General features: G+C 35.4%; 1 protein-coding gene across 3 annotated transcripts in view; it reads left to right on the top strand.

Moving 5' to 3' along the window:
• Cfap47 (cilia and flagella associated protein 47) overlaps positions 1-27,160 on the top strand; it is a 255,121-nt gene that overhangs the window by 209,480 nt on the left and 18,481 nt on the right. For all 3 annotated transcript variants that reach the window (XM_040744177.1, XM_040744175.1, XM_040744176.1), the window contains 3 exons: positions 2,725-2,880; positions 9,835-10,006; positions 10,529-10,690. In XM_040744177.1, coding sequence (XP_040600111.1) covers positions 2,725-2,880; positions 9,835-10,006; positions 10,529-10,690 — 490 coding nt within the window. The remainder of the gene's footprint in view (positions 1-2,724; positions 2,881-9,834; positions 10,007-10,528; positions 10,691-27,160) is intronic.

Genomic DNA, 27,160 nt, shown 5'->3' on the forward strand with positions numbered 1-27,160 from the left:
AGACTTCTGGGTTGAGAATATAGCTCACTGCTAGAATACTTTGCTTCCTTAATATGTGAAAGGGTCTGAGTTCCATTTCCAAATAAAGTAGTTAGAGAAGTAAAAAATGGTTAGACTATATTGAACTTAGATTATATCATCACACATCGAAAGAAGAAGAAGTGGTAAGTTTTGCTTGTACCAGAACACTTCCCTAAATATGCTAACGCTGGTTATAAAGAAAGACCAAGATTAAATACTTCCCATTTTCAACTAGAGAAAACAATCCACATATGTATAAGTACCTTTGTCATTTACAGCTGAATGTAATGTGTAGTTTTGTTCTTAAGTTTTCAATATTATTTTCAAAATATTTCAGAGACATGATAAAATTTCTTTCATGTTAACTATATTTTTCCATAGTGCTATACTTTTTAAAATGCATAATGTACTATTAAAAAGTAGATATTAAACTGTTGAAATTCTGATAATGCTACCTGCTACTACTTAGTTCTATCTATTATAGACAGTTTTGTTTGTTCATGAATAAACATATATTTTTTAAAAGCCTGTGAGTACTTTCTCATGAATTTCCTTCAAAGAAAATCAAATATACTCCACATAGTTTTCGTTTTATTCAGGATCTTTTGGTAATCACTTGAATTTTTAAAATTAATTATGAATTGTGTAACTAGTATATGTCAGATTAAGACAAGATAGTAATAATGTAAATGTTCTGAAATAAGTTAAGTATTTGGTATTAAATTGTGTAGCACAACTCTAAAATTCTGCTTGTACTTAATTTTTGTAGCAATCCTTTTGAGAAGCAAGTTAGTAAAAATTTATGCACATATATTATTGTGTTTTAGACAGTCTAGTTTAAATGCTTCTCATAAGAACATACAGAGATAAGCCGCTGCTTTTCATTAACCTACACCGTTGTCCAAGCCTATTACTCCTCTTTGTGTACCATTCAGATTATTTGCAAACCCAGGAGAATTTTGTTGTTCCATGAGCTACCAATTCATTTTAAGACTTATCTACTTATTGTCCACTGGGGCAGATAATTAGAAAATATTTCTCCCACCGGGTATACTGTAATAGAGTAAGAAATTAATCCATTGTGATGGACAAAGCATTAATTTCTTAAAGACTTTCCAAAGAAGACCAGTGGCATGACACCAATTATAAATTGATTCCATTATCTTCAAACTTAATAACTTAAGGTTGAACTTAATTATAACCAAAAAATTTGTATGTCTTACCAAACTATGTCACTCGTTTAGTGTAACTCTGATTTTGTAGTTATTTTTATTTTATATAACATTTATAATACACAAATATTATTTATTATATAATTATAAAATATAAATTTAATTTTGTTATACCAAGAAAACGTAATGAACATTGTGAAAACGTGTCAGAGAATAGCAGTTAATTTTTATGTCATAAAACCATGTTGATTCTAAGGAATATATCATGATGTTCTTCAAAGATTTTCAAATATAGATTTCAAATTTCACTTATATTTAGTATATAATTTGTGTTTAGCAGAAGTACAACAATACATTTAAGAAAAATATTTGTGTATATGTAAATCCAATATACATTGCTCCATAGGATTATAGAGCTACTATCATATATCGGTTGTTCTTTATATAATTAGTAATTATATATACAAAAATGTATTTTAATAATATTGACAACTTCTACATTTGATAGGCATAAATGTTACTATATAATGCATACTATGGAGAGATCATGAATGCTATGAATTAACATTAATACATCACATTTAAGATTAATTTTAAGTCAGTTTAGTCTTATGTATAACTACTAACATGATAGATTTTATAGATTTAAATTTTTCATATGAATTTTAAATTCCATGTGAAAAGTCAAGTAGTAGTGCTTTAAATTTTATTACAAACCAAGGACTATTGAACTTACATTTTACTGTTATCATAAAAGTGGATCTTAGAGTACCCTAATAAATGTACTTACTTTTTAAAAAGTAGTTCATGTGTCCAGAGTTGCCCCTTGAATTGATATGAGCATATCAGTTTCACAATTCCAGAAACAAATTTGTACATGCTAATATCGTCTCTAACCATTATATATATAATGACTATATATAAACATATATATATATATAATGACTATATATATTTTTTACTTTTTAATACTGGGGTAGATTGACTGTAATTGGTCCCCATACGCTCATAGGGATTGGCATTGCTCTAGGAGTTGTGACTTTGTTGGAGTAGGGGGTGACCTTGTTGGAGGAAGTATGTCACTGTGGGGATGGGCTTTGAGGTCTTTTATGCTCAAGCTATGATCAATATAGACACAGTTCACTTCTTTGTGCCTGTGGATCAAAATGTATAACTCTTAGCTCCTTCTCCAGCACTCTGTCTGTCTGAATGCTGCCATGCTTTCTGCCACGGTGATAATGGACTAAACCTCTGGAAATATGAGCTATCCCCAATTAGATATTTTCCTTAGTAAGAGTTATCATGGTCATGGTGTCTCTGCACAGCAATAGAAACCCTAACTAAGACAGATACTAATGTTGATGTTTATATATGATATATAAACATAAAGACATATTTCATGAGTATATGTGCCATATGCATTACTAATTTAAATTATGTTTAATAGTTTTATTTTATTGACAGTTTATTTTATTTCAATAATAATCATGTTACCTAACAGTTGAGTTAACTAAATAAATTTCTCCTACAGCTGTCATAAAATGTCAGGCCAAGAAGCGAGTGGAAGAGAAAGTGGAAGTGACAATGACTGGTAATTTTTTTGGCTCACGTCTATCGCATGACGTGATAGAATTTGCAGTGTATCCCAAAAGAAATTCTATTAACAGTATTTATGAAGATGTTGATGGTAAGAGAATTTTAATCATGACTATAAGAAATGACTATAGTAAATAACATTCATTTATTTTAAAATATAGGCTGCTGGTTGCTTAGTAATTAAGATCCATGTACTTTTCATTTACAATATAACATTCAAGTACCCAAGAACTCTGTTAATTTTTTTGTCTTCACGTAGTAAAGTACACTGATTTATGTGACGCGAATGGTAAATCTCTCAACTATATTATTTCCATTTGAACTTAACGTCTATATCTTTCTCTATTTTCCTGATTTTGTGCATGTAGTTTTGAACATTTACCCAAGGTTTCATACATGTTAAGCAAGGTCTATGAGACTGAGCTAAATATAGAGTTCCTTGTAGATTTAACAATTGTTACTGAAGCCTTATTACATTTTTTAACTTTGTTATTACTTTAATTTTAAATAGCTTGCTTCACAAGGCAATCCCAGTTCTGTCTCCCTCCCCTTCTCCCACACCCCACTATCATCCCCCCCAGCCTCCCACCCTAGCCCACCTTCCTTCCACATAGGGGATATACAGAGTCTGTCATTCCACTCAGGGCAGGATCCAGGCACTCCCCTAAGAGTCCAGGCTGAGAAAGCATCCCTCTTTGTGTTATGGACACACGAAGTCCATTTGTATGCCAGGGATAAACACTGATCTACTGCCCAGGACCCCATAGGTTGCCCAGGCCTCCTCACTGACTCTCACACTCAGGGGGTCTGGATCAGTCCCATGCTGGCCTCCCAGCTGTTGGTCTGTGGTTCAAAAGCTCCCCCTTGTTCACATCAGCTGTTTCTGCTGATTTCGCCAGGCCTTTCTTTGCCAATTTGCTCATTGATCCTCTCTCTCTGTCACTGGGTTCCATGGGTTCAGTTCAGTGTTGAACTGTGGGTGTTTGCCTCTGCTTCCATCAGTCACTGGATGAAGGTTCTAGGATGGTATATAGGGTAGATGTCAAGTTCATTATCAGGAATGGACATTTAAGGTGGTCTCCCCACTATTGCTTAGCTTGCCAGTTGGTGTCATCCCTTTAGATCACTAGAGGTCTCACTGGTGCCAGATCTCTCTTGTAACCTATGACTCCCTCTATTATGGTATTTCCCTATTACATTTATAAACAAATTTGAATGAATGTTTCTTGCTTTAAAAAATTAGAAAAATTGATATGAATTGAATGTAATACTTTAATCATTTTCTAAATGACTTTTTGTTGCACACATGCCATTTGTATTTCCTATTTTCTATACAAATTAAAATAATTGGGTATATATTGTGAATAGTACATTCTAGATTTCAAAATCAAAATATTGAACACAAAATGAGTCCATACTTGACCTCATGTAACAATTTTTATTCACAGCAAAATACATAATCAAGAGGGAAACAATGTGGGATATATAAGATAGGAAATATTTGCAAACTATATATCTGATAAGGGATTATTCTCTAAAGTATATAAAGAATGCCTAAAATTATTAAAATACATAATAATCTAACTGAAAACATAGGCTATAGAACTTGAATAAACTTTTATACAGAGAAAATATAGGGATAATTAATAACTGTATGAAAATTTATTCACACCTACTTATTACAAGGGAAATGCCTCTCAAACTCTGCCGCCAAAATGGTATTGCATCACACTTATCTACATGGACATTATTTTAAGAAGTGTTGAGGAGACTCTGCCAGAGAACTCCTAGAGTCGATAAACACCTTCAGCAAAGTGGCAAGATACAAGCTTAACAAAAAATCAGTAGCTCTGCTATATACAGTAAATGGGTGAGAAAGATATAAAAGAAACATAACCCTTTACAATAGCCACAAACAACATGAAATATCTTGGGGTAACTCTAACCATACAAGTGAAAGACCTGTACAGCAAGAACTTGAGTCTTTAAAGAATGAAATTAAGTAGATACCAGAAAATGGGAAGATCTCCCATATTCTTGGATAGGTAGGATCAATATAGTAAAAATGGTAATCTTGCCCAAAGCAGTCTACAGGTTCAATACAATACCCATCAAAATCCCAACACAATTCTTCACAGGCCTCGAAAGAACAATACTCAACTTTATATGGAAAAACAAAAGACCTAGGTTAGCCAAAACAACCCTGTACAATAAAGGAACTCCCGGAGGCATCACCGTCCCTGACTTCAAGCTCTATCATAGAGCTGTACTCCTGAAAACAGCTTGGTATTGGCACAAAAATAGACAGGTAATCTAATGGAATCTAATTTGGAAACCATGGTATCAACCCACACACCTATGGACACCTGATTTTTGACAAAGTAGCTAAAGTTATATAATGGAAAACAGAAAGCATCTTCAACAAATGGTGCTGGCATAACTGGATACTGGCATGTAGAAGATTGCAGATATATCCATATCTATCGCCATGCACAAAACTTAAGTCCAAATGAATCAAAGACCTCAACAAAAATCCAGCCACACTGAAGCTCTTAGAAGAGAAAGTGGGAGATACTCTTCAGCAAACATAACACCAGTAGCACAGACACTGAGATTGACAATTAAAAAATGGGACCTCCTGAAATTGAGACGTTTCTGTAAGGCAAAGGACATAGTAAAAAAGAAAGGCAGCACACAGAATGGGAAAAGATCTTCAACAACTCCACATCTGACAGAGGACTGATTTCCAAAATATGCAAAGAACTCAAGGAGCTACCCACCAAAACACCAAACAATCCATTTAAAAACTGGGGTATAGGGATAAATAGAGAATTCTCAATAAAGGAATCTAAAATGGCTAGAAAACACCTAGGATAGTGCTCAAGATCCTTAGCCGTCAGGGAAATGCAAATCAAAACAACTCTGAGATATCAGCTAACACGAGCCAGAATGGCTAAAATCAAAAATACCAATGACAGAGGATGTAGACAAAGGGAAACACTCCTCCATGGCTAGTGGGGGTGCAAACTTTGAAAATCACTGTGGCATTTTCTCAGGAAAATGGGAATCAGTCTACCTCAAGATTCAGCAATTCCATTCATAGGCATATACCCAGATATGCACATTAATACAGCCAGGAAATGGGTTCAACTATGTTCATGGCAGCATTATTTATAATAGCCAGAACCTGGAAGCAACCTAGAGAAACAATGGAGTATCTATCACTCAGTGGGGAAAAATCAATGAAACCTTGAAATTCCCAGGCAAGTGGATGGAAGTGGAATAAACCCTCCTGAGTGACATAACCCAGTCACAGAAAGATGAGCATGGTATGTACTTGCTCATATATGGATATTAGACATAAAGCAAAGGATTACCACCCTACAATACACACCACCAGATAAACTATGAAACAAGGATGACCCTAAGAGCAAAACACATGGTCCTCCAAAGAAGGGGCAAAAACCCATGAACAAATTGGGAGCATGGGGGAAGAGGGGAGGGAGGTAGGAAAAAGAGAACAGGAGCAAAGGAGGGAGGAGTAGAACAAGAGGGATCAGGAAGACTGAGACAGGGGAGGAATAGAGAGGAGCAGCAAAAGAGATACCTTAATAGCGGGAGCCAGTATAGCTTTAAATAGAAATCTAGCACTAGGGAAATGTTCAGAGATCCACAAGGATGACCCCAACTAAGAATTTAGGCAGTAGTGGAGAGGCTGCCTTTGATATCCTTCCCCTATAATGAGATTGATGACTACCTTAATTGCCATCCTATAGCCTTCATCCAGTATCTAATCGAAGCAGGAGCAGGCACCCACAGCTAAGCATTAAGCCATAATCCTGTAATCTAGTTGTACAGAGGGAGGAAGAATGAGCAAAGGAGTCAAGACCATGCTGGAGAAACCCACACAAACAGTTGACCTGACCTAGTGGGAGCACAGGGACCCCGGTCACAATGCTGGGGATCCAATATTGGATTGAACCAAACCCTCTGAATGTGGGTACCAGCTAGGAGGCCTGGGCAGTCTACGCAACCTCTAACAGTGGAGGTAGTATTTATCCCTAGTGCACAAATGGACTTTGGCAGCACATTCCATATGGAGGGATACTGTTTCACCCCAGATACATGGAAGAAGACAACGGCCCCCTCCCAAATGATGTGATAGACTTTGATGATCCCCTGTGGAAAGCCTCACTGTCCTTGGGGAATGGGTGGGGGTAGGTTGGGGGTCAGTGGGGGGCATGGGAGAATAGGAGGGCTAGGGAATGGGGTATTGATATGTAAAATAAAAATACAAAAAGGAAGTGTTGAGAAGAATAAGGAAATTTTAAACCTTGCATACTCTTAATAGGAAAGCAAAGTAATACAGCTCTTCTGAAAATTAGCGTGAAGATGCCTCATAAAATTTGAAACAGGACTGTGCAAGGAAATGGCCTGGTCTCTGCTCATATTCTTTTGTTCAAATCAAATTCATTAGATAGGTTGCTGTTTTTCCTCCTAAGGCAAGTACTGATAGCACAATCCAGTTGAAACTAAATGCAATTTTGTTCTAATATTTTAAATACACACCTTTAAATTGCTTTTATATCTGTATTATTAAACTGTAGTGCAACTTGTCTGCCAGAAATTATGCTCAACCCCGTGAATAACAAGACATAGATTCTAGGATCAAGTGATTAAAAATATTTTTTAATATTGGATTTAAACACTTACTATTTGAGTAATCTCAAATATTCAATTTTTACTAGCATATAATATTGTATAATGTATGAGTTCTCATTATGGAATTTCCATATATGTATGAATTATGCACAGTAATTTTTAACTCACCTATGGTATTTAAACATTTGTCATTACATAACAGAATGATATCTTATCAGATACACAGAATATTATATCATATTTTTCAATTGCACTTTAATAGGTTACAGTTCACTCTTAGTGGTTAGGATATATTCTATAATTGTATCTCTTAGTTCATTCATTGTGCTTCATTGGAAGTTAGTTCAGTGGCTTTCCGGTTGGGACTATTTATCTGAGAGTGGTTTTACTGCATAACTAACTGTTTATTAGATTCATGTATTTTTTTCAAACGACTTAAAATTTCATGCAGATGAGAGTTTGGCCCTCCTGGGCTTATGTGCACCATGACCATGTCCAGTGCCCTAAGAGTACAAAAGCAGAAGTCAGATCCCCTGGACCTGCAGTTACTGGTAGTTGTGAGCCACACCTTCGTCCTCTGCAAGAACCATCATCTCTATTAACTGATGAGCCCCTAGTGTGTCTTTCTTAGTTGTCCATAATTACAAGACTGTTGTTTTTCAATTACTGTATTGTCTTTTTGAGACCTGTTTGTTGGCTTACATGTCATATTTCCCTCGCCCTACATCAGTCATCTTGTGTGTTTGTATGTATGCTATGTATCAACTCCCAAGGTAGATTTAGCTTCTAATCTGAAAAATCTCCTAAATTAATTGTCATTGATCTTACAAGTTAGCCTCGGCCTTTCTTCCTTTGCTTTGCTCCTCTTCATTTCATTTCCTCTATTAAGCCTCCTATCCTACTCAATCTAATAGTATTGGCCTTGGAAAGACTGTTGTCTGCCTCATCCAGTCCTAAAGCAATGATTGTGTTTGTATGTTCTGGTTGTCAGCAGCACTTAAGAGTGGAGCAGACTGAAGGAATTTCCACTTTTGATTTGTCCTACCTAACCTCATTATTTACTTAATTTACTGGCTGTATTTTCTCCATCCTTGTAGTTTTTCATCCACCTCTTACAACAACATAAATATACAAATTACAAGATTCTGCTCTGTAGGCCAGTACATTCCTATGTACAGCTCATACCCTATGCACTTAAAACATCCATGCATTTTTGTAGTTTTTTGGCATTTGTGCCAAAAGGTGACCCTGCTACTACATTATGAAAACTAGTCAAGTAGTTTTGGTTTCCCGTTGTGTTAGTCAATGTTCTATTGTTGTGCAGAGACACCATGAACAAGGCAATTCTTATTTTTAAGAAAGAATTTTGGGCTTGATTACAGGTTCAGAGGTTTAATCTAGTATCATGATGGTTGGGAGCATGGTGGTACACAGGCTGACATGGTTCTGGAAGAGTAGCTGAGAATCTTACATCTGGATAGGTTGGCAGCAGGAAGAGCAGACTCTGGACTTGGAATGGGCTTTTTGAAACCTAGAATCCCATCCCCAGTGACACATTTCCTCCAACAAAGACACACCATCTAATCCTTTCAAGAAGTGTGTCACTCCCTGGTGAGCAAGTATTCAAATCTATGAGCCTGTTGGGACCATTCTCATTCAAACCACCACATCTATGTAGGAGGACCTCAGTAACATATTTTCCCTCACTGTAAACTTAAGTTTTCTTAGCGACAATGAAGATATAATAATGGTACTAATTTTTTTCTGATTAGTTTGAGGATTAAATGGGTAAATGCATGTGGAATTCCCAGAAAGTACCTAGTTTTTATGTACCCCTTGCCGATATGCTACTTCTGGAATTAAGATTCTTTTCATATATAATGAAAAATACTAGTAGTTTCTTTTGATAGGATACAGCATTTAAAATATCACTTTAAACTTATTATCTAAAACATATCAAGATTAAAAATTGAAAATCCTCTTATACTTATTTGACATGCTGTTTCAGTTTTGTGTAAGTTAATTAAAAGTTAAATCTGCATACATCTCTCAGATATCACACATGTAAAAGTATTTCTTTTTCATAATTAGTGTTGACTGCCAACTTTTGTTCGGCTTTCTTTTTCCATAAGCCTAAATTGTAAAGAATTAAAGATGTTGAAAATTGTATTTTATATTTTTACCTATATTCATGTATTTCATTTTAACAAAATTACTCATAGTATTATATCCTTGGTATTACAGTAAACATTATGAAAATAAAGCCAGGTAAAATTGACTTTTTCACTTCTTCTAAAAACATATTTAGAAATCAAATGTCACATAAATTGACGTTCAGTTTATGTATAATGAGCTAAACTGACATACATTTTCATTTTCCAAGTAACTCCTAAAAGACGTGAATTTGAGTATGAGATAGAATTTGAATCTGAAGATTTGAAGACTTGCCTGGACTCCACTGTAACATTATATTTGTACAGAAAACATTTTAACATAAAGCAAGAATCAATTTCATTGATTTTCAAACTGATATTTTCACCAAGAAGACCATTCCGGTAATCATAATTCTTACTCTTTTAAACATAGTATTGTTATGCTTTTAATTCATTGTGTTATTTTTTTCTGCCTGTCAATGTTTGGATTACATTATTTCTTTATTACCATGAAAAAATATCTTAGCTATGGCATTCCTAGCTAATAAGATATGAAAAGAATTCTAATAAAAATGAAAAAATATATAGTTCATTGGACCCATTTGCCATAATATACCTATAACTTACTAAGTAAACTGATAGTGCAATAATTACTGTATTTTCAGAGCTAACCACAGAGTAGAAAAGAAGACCCACAAATTACTATCTAAAATGACATGCTGATACTTTAAGTTATTAACTACAAAACTGTTCCTAAAATAGAAATAACAGTAATTTAGATTTTTAAAAATTTAATGTCTCCTTTTCTTGCTGAACTCAAGAGATACTTTCTTTTTTACTTCAGACATTAAATTAATATTTTTAATCTCTTTCCGTCCTGTTTTTTTTAATCTGTGTGTGTGTCTATCTGTCTGTCTGCTCTAGGGCTCATGCCACATTGAAAATTGAGTGCATAACAGATGGAATCTGGAAATTTCCTATAACGTTGATTGCTACTGAGCCTGAAGTGGAGGAAATAATTGACATCCAAGGAATTGGTTTATTCAAGACATCTGTCACGGAATTTAGACTGACAAGTCAGACAAGGTATTATATGTCAAGAAGATTTATGTAGCTGGTTTTATGAATATAGTTAATGTTTAAATGTAGTATAAATTTTAAGATAGCAATATATGAAGATTTCTCTATTCTTTTTAAATGATTTTTGTACGATTCTTTTGAAATTAGAAAAAATATTCTCAATAAATTTAATTATTCATGCTTTTTTGGTAACTTACAACTGAAATATCCATGTATAAAATATAAATCAACGAAATAGAAGAAGCCAAATTTTGACAAGTATTTATGAGAGACCATTGGTTGATGATATTACTTACACTTTTTGCTTCTCTTACTTTTCTGTTTAGTGCACATACTTCACAAGCACTGGATCACTAAACTGTTGCCAAGTCTAGTTCTATCAAATGATAAAGAGAAGTCTTAACTTCACTAGATATAATTGTAGACCTGTTCGTCTAATAGTAACGTTTCCTTTTTCTCTCGTGTCTTTCAAGAAATTTTATTCTACTGTAGCTTTCAGAACACTTCTTATGATGTGTTGTGCCATGTTATGTTTCTTATAAGTGCTGTCACTGTTAGACCAAAGTCCATGAGAACAGGCACTCAGAATCTCTCGTTGATTGTCAGGCATATAAAGGATATTTACTAAGTATATTCTTTAATAGAAGAAACATCCCTAAGTACTTTGGTTTCATTGATAAGTCAAAAGTGACTCAGCTATACCCATGGTGATTACTAAATATGAATTTTCCTTTAAGAACCCTGGGACCCAAAAAAGAAACTAGATGTATTTATTAAACTTCTAAAGAATACTAGCCTATATGATCAATTGCCATATTCATTCAGGAATTTCATAAAACCATTTAAACTACTATGTTATTTATTGTATAAATGAATGCATGTTTCAGAAACAATTCACCATAAATTTTTGGCCCCCTGGGACAATGCTAACACAATTGTTTTTAAACTCTGATCATTTGGGGATCAGGTCTTACTATATAGTCCTGGCTGGCTAGAATTTGTTATGTGATGACTATGTAAGCCTTGAACTTTAGTCATCTGCCTGTCTATATTATTAAATTGCTAAAATTATGGATATGCAGAATTATACCAGACCCCTTTATTGTTTTTAAGTTGCCATCCAAAGAAATGGCATTCAATGTGGCATTCTCATGTTTATGTGTAATGCTACTTTGTTTACAACTTCCTTCTCCAACACTTCAAAAAACTTTGGAAGATAGTTTTTTGATTTTATAAATGATGTCGTGATGCATATGCTTATTTATTGCATTAAAATCAATCACAGGAATGTGTATTGAATCTGACTCATTGTGAACTATTCAGCAGTTTAACTATATCCAGTAAAACATAGTTATAGTCATGATTAGAGATCAGATCTGCTGCTCCAGTAACTTAAACATTCCTTACTTACTAGTGTGTTTAACATTCCTACTTTGATCAGCTTTAATATAGTTCTTCTGACATAGTGTCTGAAAACTGGGATTGTATTTCTGTGGTAGGTAGTTTGTGTTATTAGCATCCTTGTTTACTGAGAAAACTGTATCACAGGACAGAAATCAATATTTTCTCATATTCCTCTATGATTAAATGACCTATGTAGCACATGGGATGTTTTTATCATCTTATGCAGGAGAGGTGTTTTAAGTGATTTACATTACAAGTTCCATGTGTAAGTACTGTAGAGATTAAAGATTCTTAACATGAGAATGAGAACTTACTTTGCAACTTCTAGGTTCTTTCAACTATATAAATAATTCATAGAGTTCCTATTAATGGCGTTATTATATTCTATCCTCTAATTTTTTGCATATTTTCATTTTGTATATGGATGAGTGTTTGTGTATCTGCATGCTTTGGTGTCACAGAATGTATGTGGTTATCAGAAGACTACTTGCTTGTTTCTTTGCTTCCACCCTGTGGGATACAAGGATAGAATTCAGGCTTTCAGGTTTTGTGGCAAGCACCCTTAGCTGGTGAAACACTTTGCCAGACTTGTGATATATTCTTAATTAAGAACTCTATGATATCCTTTGCCCTTATTCTAACTGAGAAATGTGAGCTACATCATTTGAATAGAAAATATCCCAAGTTTCATCATTAGTTCACTCATGATTGCTGTTGACATATGTAATTAAATAATACAATCATCAGTTAAAAAACAATCAAAAGAAATCTCAAAATTTTGTATGACACAAAAGAAAATTCTGGATGAATATATCACCATTATTACTTTATTTTCATTAGTCAACTTTGTCTGAGTTTAATTAGAAACTCTTTTCACTTAATTAATTAGAGACAGAACTGAGAACAGTGTTCACTGTCACAGAGAGCAGTAGTATATTATACTCTACTGAATATTCAGTATAAATCACTTGCATTCTTATTTCTTCTCACATTCTTTTGAGAAAAATCCTAATTTTACTCATGGTTACTACCATATAATACAGAGCATATGATTCCATCTCTACCACAATTGTGGACTCTTAATAGTGGGAAAAGAAAAGGGGTGGCAATATGGTTTTTGAAAGAAACCAAGAAAGGAAAAAAACTCTGCTTAATTACAATCAAATAATTGTGAGTAGATTTTTAATGAATACTACTGACATTATTTCAAACATTTTGTTCAAAATCAGGATATTTCTATCTTTCATTATTGTGTAATTTTGTATTAAGCTTAAGAGAAATCTTAGGGAAAAGAGAAATATTGAATTAATTTACTTAAGTGAATTTCAGTAAGTATTTTCCTAGGGATGAATGTGTTTATCAGAAGTTCTAGTACATCAGATCATATTTGACAAATTCATTAAAACTAGGAAAATGAAATGAGCTCTTGAACTCTTTATATTGAATGTACTATATAGAATCACTAAGACATCCAAAGTCCCATGAGAGTATATTCTAAACTGGAGAATTTGTTTGAGGTCACCCTGAAAAAAGTACATAGGAAATGCATAGCAAGCCTGGGATGCATAGTGAGACACTTACAAAATGGTGATGTGTAAAGAAAATATGATGAAATTGTTTTGTAAGCAGTTCTTTCTACAGACAGAGATAAATTGCTTTGAAAAGCTCTAGATAAGGAGCACAACATAGTTTTTAAAATACCTGAAAAGACCACTACAATTTAATGGCAATTTCCCCTTGGAAAATTTTATAGCTCTCCTTTCTGCATAAGTGTCACTTTTTATTTGCAGTCATTATTTATCTAAGAAGCTATTTCAATTTTCTGAGTACAATTACTTTTACCTTGGAGAATGGCTTTTGCATTATTGTAACAAATAATGGGAAGGGCTAATCTCTCAATATACAGTTCTCTAATATGTTTAATGGTACTATAATGAGAGAAGTAATATACTTCCAACAAATCGTAGCACTATATCAAATGTAGAACAACATGAACCTACTTAAGTTATTATTCTTGATCACTGCAGTCTCTTTAGTCCCTTGTTTCCCTAAAACCATAATAACAGCAATAATGAATATGTATAACCTACCTACCACGTATTTACAATATATAAAAGTATTTAATTTTAATGACACTACAGTATCACTGTATATAATTTACCTAAATACACATGTACCCCCATACACACGCATAAATATTTAATATTTTTATTGAATTTTAAATTACCAGGTCTGGCAGTGCTCAGTAATTAGGGTGTCTTTTTAAATAAGATGCCTCAGTTTCTGCCTACTACTTTCTGATCATATCCCAACAGAGAAACACTTTTTCTTGTCCTTCTATTTGATGTCTTATAAACCTCCTTTTTGGGTAATTCTAAATTGTAGTAGCATAGCAAACTTATTTCAGATATATTTTAAATACCAAATCTCTGAGAAAAATCCTAAACACTTCTGTTCTTTTTGAGACATATCCAGCATTGACTTTGTTGAATATAGCCAAAATAAGTATCTCCAAGGAATGCAGTTTACAGAAACAGGGTTTTGTTTTTCACTGGTAAGAGTTTGAACCTAGAGCCTCGCACACGCATACTACTGCATTATATCTTATTGTGGACGTATTTAGAATTTTACAAATTTGAAAGGGTCACATAGTTAAGGCATTTCCAAAAGAAAGCAAGAAAATGAGATTTGGTTGTGGGACAGTGATGGTGCGTGCCTTTAATCCCAGCGCTCACGAGACAGAGGCAGGCAGATCTGTGAGTTAGAGGCCAGCCAGGGCTATAGAGGTAGTTCCAGAATATCTAGGGCTGTTACATATAAAAACCCTGACTTGGGGTGGGGTGGGGGTAAAGGGAAAGAAAATGAGAATGAACGAAATCCAGTGGCAGTAATATTTCTTGACAGTAATTTGAAAAGACATGTTCCTTTGGTACTGTAGTTGGGGACACATTACTATTGTCACTCAATATATGTCATTTTCATGCTTTCCTAAATCCCAGCTCATATCACCACAGTGTTTTTTCCCCTTCTCTTTGTTGTTTCTGTTTGGTTGGTTGGTTTTGGTTTTTGGTTTTTATTTTTATTTTTTGGTTTTGTTTTGTATTGTTTTTTTAAGAGGGTTTCTCTGTGGCTTTGGAGGCTGTTCTGGAACTAGCTCCTATAGACCAGGTTGGTTTTTTTATTAATTTAATTTTAAATAGCTTGCTTCACATGTCAATCCCAGCTCCCTCTCCCTCCCCTCCTCCTACACCCGCCTACCATCCCCCTCAGCCTCACACCCTATCCCAGCTTCCTTCCACATAGGGGATATGCAGAGTCTGTCATTTCACTCAGGGCAGGGTCCAGACACTCTCCCAAGAATCCAGGTTAAGAGAGCTTCCCCATTTGTGTTATGGACACACGAGGTCCACCTGTATGCCAGGGATACACACTGATCCACTGCCCAGGGCCCCATAGGTTGCCCAGGCCTCCTCACTGACACTCACACTCTGGGGGTCTGGATCAGTCCCATGCTGGCCTCCCAGCTGTCGGTCTGGGGTCCAAGAGCTCCCCCTGTTCAGATCAGATGTCTCTCTTGTTTTGCCAGCCCGTTCTTTGCCAATTTGCTCATCACTCCTCTCTCTCTGTCACTGGGTTCCTTGGGTTCAGTTCAGTGTTTAACTGTGGGTGTTTGCCTCTGCTTCCATCAGTCACTGGATGAACACTCCAGGATGGTTATAGACATCAAGTTCATTATCAGAAATGAGCATTCAAGGTGGTCTCTCCACTATTGCTTAGCTTGCCAGTTGGTATCATCCCTTTAGATCACTAGAAGTCTCACTGGTGCCTTATCTGTCTTCTAACCTATGATTCCCTCTTCCCTGTATTCTACCCCTCACTCAACCTTCCTGTTCCCCCATGACCTACTCTCTCTTCCTCTTCTCCCCCTCTCTTCTTCCCAGCTCCCACTCCCCTCCACCCCTCACCATGTTCCCAATCTGTTCAGAAGATCTTGTCTCTTTCTTCTTCTCTGGGGTACCATGCATATCTTTTAGGTTCTTTCTCGTTTCCCAGACTCTCTATCAGTGGAAGTGCAGACTGGCACTCCCCCGATCCATGTCTAAAATCCATATATGAGTGAGTACATACCATGTCTGTCTTTTTGTGACTGGGTTACCTCACTCAGGATGGTTTCTTCTAGTGCCATCCATTTACCTACGAAGTTCAAGATTCTTATTCTGTCTTCTTCTGATCTCTTGTTCCAGTGGGTGCAGCTGGGGTCTTTCCATCTCCACTGGTCTCCTTCTTTCCTGAAGCTGAATCTGGGGACGCTGACACTGAAGCTGAAGCTGAAGCTGGTTGCCGGAGGTTGCAGCCTGAAAGGGCTGATGCCTTTCCTTTGTGGGCAGGTCTTCTGGATGCCAGGAGCGGGGCCCCGATGCTGGGGTCGCCGGAGGTTGGGGCCTGGAAGGGCCCAGGTTGGTCTTGAACTCAGAGTTTGTTGTTATAATCAGGAAATATATAGTAGGCTGGGAGTGATGGCACATACCTTTACATACCAGCACTCGATAGGTAGAGAAAGGTTATCTCTAAGTTTGAGGCCACCCTGATCTACAAAATGAGTTCCAAGACAGCCAGGGCTAAACCATACATACATACATGAACCACATCTCAAACAAACAAAATATTCATATATACATGACGGATGGATGGATGGATAGAAGGTAGATAAATAATAAAAATATCTTGTAGTAACTCTCCATCAGTATCTAGTCTATTCTTTCATGTAGCACAGCTTGCATGGTTCCTGATGACTCCAGATAAAGTACTCAGTGTCATCACTGTTAAATACTGTGCATATTTTTCTCAATCCAGAAATTAATTTTTGCTTCTTATCTCCCTGTAACCATCTTGAACCACTATCCTAACAGCAACCTGAAAGCATCACTTTTCTTGGATTTGCTCCTCTATTACTGGCCACTGTTTCCTGGCTCCTTCTCATACCTATCCTTTAAATGTTTCACAGAGTCTGATCGTTTATTCTTCTGTTCACTTTCCTTTTCCAAGTATTTTCCCAAATCTGCCAAAGTTGTCATCTGTAACTTGAAGAATCCAAAATATAGTTCAGTTTTTGACCTTTCCCCTAAACGTCAAACACCACATCCAATTTTCTGTTGCATAAATAGTTCAACAGAACATTACTAATTTAAGTGAAGTTTCAAAAAATAAACCATTTCTCCACAAAAGAAACTTCTCATTTAAGTGAATGGTAATTCTAGTTTTGTACATCCCTTGGAGAACATTGCAACAAATTTGTATTCCTCTGTTTCTGACTCTTGTCTTTTATGATCCGTCAGAAAAATTGGCCATACAATCTTTGAAACACAAGCAAAACCCAGTTATTTTTTTCATTGCTGCTAGTGCCACCTTGATCTAAAGCACTGATATTTTTGCCTTTATTATTACAGAACCTTGCTATGCTAAGTCCACTCCCACCCCCCCTTTCAGTTCTTTTGCAGCATACCCTAAATGATCCTTTAAAAATGTGTTCCCATCATTTGTCTGGCCAATCAAACTCGTAGATTGCTTTCTTCTGTATATATCTCTTTATGCTACATAGCATGGATTTAATGACTAGTGCTGTCTTATAAAACTTTAATGCTTCTGCTTTCAGCTTTCTATGTAGCTGACTTTTGAGTAGACTGGACCATTAGTTGTACTTCCCATGGTTCCATTTACTTTCAGGAATATGTAACAATCACAAGAAATATGAAAACAATTCTGGTACAGACTCTGCCCTTGATATTCTAAAAGGGATCCTCTTAAGTCCTTGGATTCCTAATGTCATCAGCCCAACTCTATAGTATATCATATACCATACAGCAGTTGCTAGCATGAGAAAAATCAAAATCTACTTTAAGATCACAGTAAGTGAATAAATGTATATTTTTGAAACCATTAAAACATTTTAAACTACTATAGTATCTTTAAATTATCTTTCAACTCTTGTCATGTTAAAGATAAATCTGGATTCTAATAAAATATAAGAAATTGTGATTCCTAAGTAATCCTTGAATTGCATTGCTCTTAAAGCTTGTACATTTCCTGAACTGCAAATAAAATGATGCTCATTTTTTGGTGATACCTTTTTTGTTCACTGAATGGGTGGTTTTTACACAGATCATAGTAACCACTAACATAATTTCACCAGACTTTTCCTTTGTTTCCTCATAGATCCTGTAGGAGGTTCATTTACATCATAAGTAAATTGGCACTATTGCTTCAACTTCTAAGCTTTTTTCAAAGCTCATCAGTTTTACTATATGATGGCTTCCATTTATACTATCCTTCATAAGCATAGCTGACATCTTTTTTAAAAGCCTAATTTTCTAGATTAAAATGTCCTATTTTGTAAATATGTAACAACAAAGGTGAAAAAATGTTTTTCTTTAGAATCTGCAAGGATGGACCAACTAGTGACTTAAAATCTTTCTGACATCACCCTTAGTTTATGTAATTGAAGCTCAAATCTCAATGCAATTACAACTACTGTATTAGTTCTCAAAAATACTTGAGACTAAATAAGTCACACAAATCAGTAAATACCATGTAAAATTATTTACCTAGCTACATCATTATATTATTAGACAAGTCTGAGCATCATAGTGACAAATATTTTATATCAGCTAATACATAGTGGGCATCAGAACTACAATGATTTTCCCAGGACCTGAATAAAGATTACTAGCCAGACCAGATATATATTTGTAAACAGAAAGAGAGCGAGAGAGAGAGAGAGAGAGAGAGAGAGAGAGAGAGAGAGAGAGAGAGAGAGAGAGAGAGAGAGAGTCTTGGTCTGATCTTCTTTTTTCCATTTTCTTCACTTGAAGCTTTCAGAAATTGTGTTTTTACCCAGTCTCTGAATGTGGATCCTCCTCTCATAATGAAAGATCGTGTGCCTAAGCACCCTGCGCTATTTTGTGTATAAGGGACACTCAGCCATGACATGACACCAGATAGGTGCTTCACTTCATTCCTTAAAGTAATAAGGTTCTAGGTCCTAGAATACAGTCTGCTCAAAACCCTTCTGGGAGCCCATCTAAATCTTTCTGCTTTGTTGAAGACTTCTCCTAAGACTAAATAGCATATTTAAATCCAATGTGACAGAATTTTAAGAAATGATAGGCTTTAGCTTTATTTATTACTACATGCACATAAATACACACAGCAGTGTTTTATCACTTCTGAAATAGATTTCAGATTTCATGTATTTTTGTTTTAGAAATATAGCAGAATGTATTACAGAATTACACATTTTATAACTCACTTGTGGCCAGAATACATTTTCAAGTTCCTGGACTTTATTCCTCTGCATTGACATTTGAAATACAAAAGAATAGATCATAGATTTTCTATAAAACACTTCCATTAGAATTATATATATTTAAGCTATTGCTCTAAATAGCAAATGTATTTGTTGCAAGTTAATTTTTGTAAAGGTTTCATAAAGGAATTAGAGTTAGTTTAGGTTAACTTAACCCTAATGTACTACACTAATCACAAATTATCATCCAAATTAAGTATGCTCCAAGTGAATGTGATTGCAATAGCTACAATCCTATATGTATATATAGAAATATCTCTAGAGATAAGAGTTTGGATATGAGTCTAGATATATGAGTTTAGTTATGTATTAAGTATAGCAGAATATATATATATAATTTCAGATATATAAGTCTAGCTATATAATAGATAACTCTAGATATATAAGTTTAACACTCCCAACTTATACTCCTTAGTTATTTTGCATATTTTTGAAGGCATGTAAAAGATCATAAATCAGAATAATGTAGTCATTTACAGAGTTCAGGAGCTCATTTCATTGTGATACATGAGACTCATCTTAGCAAAATGCTAGCAACATTTAGTCATTTAAGACCACATGTCATATTTCAGTGACTAGATAATAAAAAAGAAGAAACATTTTGATGGGACAATATGTCATGATGGGTTTCTCATTTCCATTTCAGCCACAGTATACTTGCAATATACATGTGTCTCTGTCATATGTTCATTTAGAGCCCTTCAGTGATATAAAAGGTGAAAGTGGCTGCATCATATGATTGCTTTATTTTCTGTATTTTGAGGAACCCCCATGCTGATTTCCAGGGCAACTGAACTAATACACATTGCCACCAGTTGTATAAAAATTTACATTTTTCCATACTATTTCACGAGCATTTCTTCCTATTTTTCTTTATGGGATCCATTTTGAATGAAGTTAGATAGAATCACCATGTAGTTTTACTTTGTGTTTTCTTGATGTCTAAGGGTATTGAAAAGATTTTTATGATTATTGGACATTGATAATTGATCACTTGAGAACTCTCTCTTTGTTGCATTGTTGACACATTTTTAGTGTGCTGTCTAGGTTGTAGATATCTTTTAAGTTCTTTATATATTCTAGATATTGATCATCTGTCAGATAGATACATAGCAGTTATTCTCTCCCATTCTGTAGGCTATCTTGTCAATTCATTAGTTATCTTTGCTGTGCAGATACTTTTTTAATCTCTTACAGTACACTGAAGTCAAGGTATTATTTAATGAGTAGAGTCCTCATCATAAAGGCTCAACCTGTGACTATGTCCTGTAGTATTTTGCCAATATTTTCCTCTAACTAGTTTGATTTCAGTTCTTAGGATCTTTGATTTAGGATTCTTTGTTTATTTATTTTATTTTAAATAGAAACAAGCGTGCTTCACATGTCAATCCAAGCTCCCTCTTCCTCCCCTCTTCCACCTCCACCATACCAGCCCTCCCAGCCCCCCACTTAGTACCCATTCTTCCCCAGGGAAGGTGAGGTTCTCCTTGGGGATCTCCAGAGTCTGTCATTTCATCCAGGGCAGGACCTAGGCCCTCCCCCAAGAGTACAGGCTGAGAAAACATCCCTCATTGTAGGATGGGCAACCAAAGTTCATTTATATGCCAGGCATAAATACTGATCTATTACCCAAGGCCCCACAGTTTGCCTAGACCTCCTCACTGACACTCAAATTCAGGGGGTATGGATCAGTCCTATGCTCTCCTCTCACCATCATTCTGAGGTCCAAGAGCCCCTCCCCCCCATTCAGGTCAGCTGTTACTGTGGGATTCACCAGCCCAGTCTTGACCCCTTTGCTCATCACTCCTTCCTCTCTGTCACTGGGTTCCAGGAGTTCAGTTCAGAGTTTAGATGTGGGTGTCTGCCTCTGCTTCCATCAGTCACTTGATGAAGGTTCTATGATAGCATATAAGGTAGTCATCAACCTTATCATCAAGGAGGGGCTATTTATTCAGTCTCTCCACTATTGCTTAGTTTGCCAGTTGCTATTATCCTTGTAGATTTCTGGAGATCTCACTAGTGTCAGCTCTCTCCTCAAGCCTAAAATGACTCCATATATTATGGTATCTCTCATGCTGCTCTCCTCTATTCTTCCCCCGACTCAAACTTCCTGCTCCCCCATGTCCTACTCTCCCTCCTCTTCTCCCCCTCTCTTTTTCCTCCTGCTCCCTCTCACCTCCCCCTCTCATGCTCCCAATCTGCTCAGGAGATCTTGTTTCATTCCCCTTATCTGAGGTACCATGCTTATCTCTCTTAGGGTCTTTCCTGTTTCCCAGACTCTCTGGCTGTGGCATTGTAGGCTGGTACTCCCCTGATCCATGTCTAAAATCCATATATGAGTCAGTGCATACCATGTTTGTCTTTCTGTGACTGGGTTACCTCACCCAGGATTGTTTCTTCTAGTGCCATCCATTTGCCTGAAAATTTCAAGATTCCGTTGTTGTTTTTTTTTCCTGCTGAGTAGTACACCATTGTGTAAATGCACCACATTTTCTCTATCCATTCTTCAGTTGAGGGGCATCTAGGTTGCTTCCAGGTTCTGGCTATTACAAATAATGCTGCTATGAACATAATGGAACAGATGCCCTTGTTGTATGAATTTGCCTCTTTGGATATATGCCTAAGAGTGGAATTGCTGGTTCTTGTGGTAGAGTGATTCCCATTTCCTGAGGAATCTCCACACTGATTTCCAAAGTGGCTGTATGATTGGGCACTCCCACCAGCAGTGGAGGACTGTTCCCCTTTCTCCACATCCTCTCCAACATAAACTGTCATTGGTGTTTTTGATTTTAGCCATTCTGACAGAAGTAAGGTGGTATCTCAGAGTTGTTTTGATTTGCATTTCCCTGATGGTTAGGGATGTTGAGCACTTTCTAAAGTGTCTCTCAGCCATTTTAGGCTCCTCTATTGAGAATTCTCTATTTGAATTCATTGATTTTTATATACAATGATTTTTTAATGTATATGTGGATATCCATTATTCCTACCACCATTTGTTTTGTTTTGGTGTTGATATTGTATTGTTTGTCCATTTTAACATATTTGCCCATTTTTAACATATTTGCCCAGGTTACCTTTTTTTAAAAATGAACTTGAAACAGAAGATTAGTTAATCTAACTATTTTCCTATGATTTTGACACCATGTTTTAACTTTACTATCTACATAGTGCAGAACTTACATTAGTAAATTACATTTAAATTTGCCATTTAAACCATTTCCAATTATGCAATGGATGACTTAGTTCTAATCCTTTTCAACAGTCACCACTACCCAGTGCCAAAAACATTTGTTTCTCCTGAATGAAAGCCATCATTCATTAAGCAGTTACTACCCGTCTCCCCTCCCACAGCTCTGTAGTAACTATTAAGTGACTCTATCTGTCCAAAGTACCTATTTTATATAAGCAGAGTGGTCTGATATAAACAGTCTGGTTTATTTCACATAACATTTTGCAAGGTTCTCCCCTGTTTGTTATGTGTCATTACTTTCTTTTTATTTTTTACTTTTTTGAAACAAATTCTCACAGTGTGCTGAAGACCAGCCTTGACCTTGTGGTAAACTTCCTGCCCTAGCATCCCATATGGTAAGAATTGCAGATATTAGCCTGCATACTTTCATTGGCTGAATAATATCCTATCCTGTGGAAATAGTACATTCCTTTTATCCTCTCACTAAATGCTGCTTGTTTTCACCTCTTTGCTACTGAGCATTTATATTTTTCCATATTCAGTAGATTAAGGCATATATTTCACACGTGGAACTGCTGACTCATATAATGTAATAGTTTTTATTTTCATTTCTGTGTTCAAATCTTTGGATAATCCTATTTAAGTAAATAGTTATGTTCAAGGATTGAATACAGACTGAATGATTCATCAATTAAAATTTCTGCTCTAGATCCTTTGTACCTGGTTAACTTTTCTAGAAAATACTAAGTGTGTGTGTGTGTGTGGTGTGAGTGTCTGTCGTTCTGTCTGTCTCTGTGTCTGTTTCTGTGTAGTAAGAGGGGAGAGGATTCTAAACTACATATGAATATCACATGTGAAGCCCTTTTATTAAAAATTCATCTTCCAAGTCACATGACCACTGATTCTAATTATAGAGACTAGGAATTCATAGTTTAAACAGGTAACCTAGGTGATACCGATGAAGCAATTCTTCCTGCCACATTTCAGAATTTCCACTTTCAGTCTTGAAATAGAATTAGAGGTCCTAAATCCATTAAAAAAACTGTTTTCTATCTGAAAGTATTCTTGTAAAAACTGTTAAAAATCTGGTGGCTAAGAGATGAGTGTTTTTAATCGTGTCTGCTAGTCTATTCAATTGATCTACTGGCACCTGCTTTAATATCGGTAGCATGCTGTTTTATTACACTTAGTATGAATTACATTTTTATATCTTCTATTGTGTTACTTCCATCATTGCTCTTTTTGATACAGAATTGCATTGGCTATCCAGACATTTCTGAACACATAAACAAATTATAGGATTATGTTCTTCTGCTTCAGTGAAGACTGTTATTGAAATTTTGGTATGCTCACATTAAATCTGTGTGTTCCTTTTGGTAATATATCTGCTTTCATTATATTAATTCTGTTAATTAGTACGGGGGATATTTCCATCTTTTATGGTTTCATAATTTCTTCACTGTTTTAAAATTTGTACTGTAAACTCCTTACATTTGTTAACTCCATTCATAGGATGTTTACAGATTTTTTAAAAACTGCTAACATGAGGCTGTTTTCCTAAATATTTCTCAGCATGATTGTTGTTAGTATATAGAACAGCTATTTACTTTTATGCCGGCTTTGTGTTCTCTTACTCTACTGAAAGTATTTATTAATCGTAATATTTTTATGTTGCATTGTTTCGGTTTTCTTGTGTGCAAGAACCATCTCTAAACAGGAATAAATTGATTTTTTCTTATTTGTATTTTTTATGTTTTTGTCTTATTCAAGATAGAACTTCAATGTATATATACAATAATAATGAAGTAAGTAGGCAGGCATACTCAACTCTTGGTGTTACTAAAAATACTTTTTGAGTTTTCTCCATTTTGTATAATGTTGACTATAGGTTTGTCATATACAGGCTTTTATACACTAGTGTATAGTCTTATTATAGATTTCTTTTAGGTCTTTTGTCAGGAAAATATGTTAGAATCTATCAAAGCTCTTTCTGCATCTATGAAACTTTTGTTTTATTCCTGCCCTTGAGTCTATTAGTTTGATGTATTGCATTTATAGATTTGTGTATCTAAGTCCACACTTTCATACTAGAATAAATCATAGTGGGTCTCAGTGAATGATCATTTTGATGTGTACTGGATTTGCTTTGTAAATCTTTTTTTTTTGTTTTTTTATTACTTTAATTTTAAATAGCTTGCTTCACGTGTCAATCCAAGTTCCCTCTCCCTCCCCTCCTCCCTCACCCCCCAACCATCCCCCCCCAGCCTCCCACCCTCTCCCCACTTCCTTCCACATAAGTGATATACAGAGTCTGTCATTTCACTCAGGGCAGGGTCCAGACACTCCCCTAAGAGTGCAGGCTGAGAGAGCATCCGCCTTTGTGTTATGGACACACGAAGTCCATTTGTATGCCAGGAATAAACACTGATCTACTGCCCAAGGCCCCATAGATTGCCCAGGCCTCCTCACTGACTCTCACACTCAGGGAGTCTAGATCAGTCCCATGCTGTCCACCCAGTTGTTGGTCTGTGGTTCAAAAGCTCCCCTTTGTTCACATCAGCTGTCTCTGCTGGTTTTGTCAGCCCATTCTTTACCAATTTGCTCATTGCTCCTCTCTCTGTGTTACTGGGTTCCATGGGTTCAGTTCAGTGTTTAATTGTGGATGTTTGCCTCTGCTTCCATCAGTCACTAGATGAAGGTTCTAGGATGGCATATAGTGTAGGCGTCAAGTTCATTATCTAAACTAGTTATTATCAAGGATCCGAATTTTCTGAGGCTGTGCCTTAGAATGTTCTGAACCTCACATTGAGTGAAGAATATACTTTAATTGGGGCTGAGCCCTCTAGAATGGATTCTGAATTCCCCTGTTCTAATTTCCACTTTCCATTATTTCTTTTTAACTAAAACTAGTGTATTTCTGTCATCATACACCTACTGTTATCCAAGTAGTCCTGGTTTAGTCCCTAGAAGTACTAGCAGTCCATGAATATGCATATACCAACTTCTTGTGTATATTTTTCTCTTAGTTTCTTCCCAGAGGAAAACTTACTTGGTTTCCATGTATAATTCTTTAAATGTGCTAATTAATTGTTTTTATTAGTAGTCTGATTCTATATCCATCAAAGAAATTCACCCATAATTTTATTTGTTTTACACAGTCAGTACCTGCTTTTAAAATCAGGTTGATAATGGCCTCATTAATGAAATAGTAAAGTTTTTTATTTCATTTCTCTTCAGTATTGAAGAGTTTGACAGAGTATATGTTAACTCTTCTTTAAAGAGCATGTTAGATGGGCTAGCAAGATAGTTCAGTGTGTACAGGATCCTGGTCCCAATCCATGACAAGTCCACATCGTAGAAGAAAATAACCGACTCCCACAACATATCCTTTGTCATCCACACATGTTCCTTGGCTCACATGTACTCACACACACAAACACATGGATGCACATATATATATACATACACACATGTACTCATACACATACATATGTGCATTTACATACATACACAAAAATAAAATGTAATAAGATTTAAAACTAGTGAAACCATCTGGATGACATAATCTCATTGTTACTTAAAGGTCTGGTTAAATTTTCAATTATGATTGTGCTAACTAGTTTCTGATGATTATTTTTATTTTTATTTCCAAAATGTCTCTTATATGTTACCCTTCACTTTTGTTTACTTTAAACTTCTTTCTTTTTAAGGTTATATGTCTATATTTCTGGTATCTTGGTTGAACTTTGTTGGCTTGGCTTATTCAATAAGCCAACTCATAATTTTACTGTCTTTTTAGGTATTTATTCACTTATATTTACCCTAACGTGTATCTGTTTCTGATAACTCCTGATGAAGTTTGTTCTTTCTCTATTATGGGGAGATATAATATTAGGTACAGTTACTTAGGGTGAGTTTAAAAATGAATTGATGCTGTTGATAATACCTCTTCTTTGAATTGCAGATAGCATTCATCTAAGAAGGTATCTGATGGTGTAATTTTCTTCATAGGAAAGTTTTAAATTACTACTAAAATAATTTGTACGGACCTATTTAACCAGTCCATTGATAGGTTTCATTTTTCTATGGATTTGTGGATTTCCTTCTCAATTGTCAAATATTATTAAATATAATTTCATATAATCTTCTATTGTGTATCTTTTTATTTATGAGACATCCATTAGAGTATTTATTTACTTTAATTTCTTTCTTATTTTAGTTTTTCTCATTTTAAAATGTCTGTGGGATGAGGATATAGTGCAGTTGGTGCCTAGCACACAGGAAGGCTTCGGCTTGATCCCCATTACTGCATAAACTTGGCATAGTGTTACATTATTTTAACCTCAACACCCTGAAAGAATAGGCAACAGGATCAAAGTTTTAAAGGCATCTTTTGCGACATAGTTAGTTTGAGGCCAGCCTAGAATACAAGAAACCCTGTCACACACACACACACACACACACACACACACACACCATTTCTTAACAAAGCCTAGAAGCCAAATACGGCAATTATATA

This window comes from Mesocricetus auratus, unplaced genomic scaffold (assembly GCF_017639785.1).
Source record: "Mesocricetus auratus isolate SY011 unplaced genomic scaffold, BCM_Maur_2.0 Super-Scaffold_100003, whole genome shotgun sequence".
Lineage (NCBI taxonomy): Eukaryota > Metazoa > Chordata > Mammalia > Rodentia > Cricetidae > Mesocricetus > Mesocricetus auratus.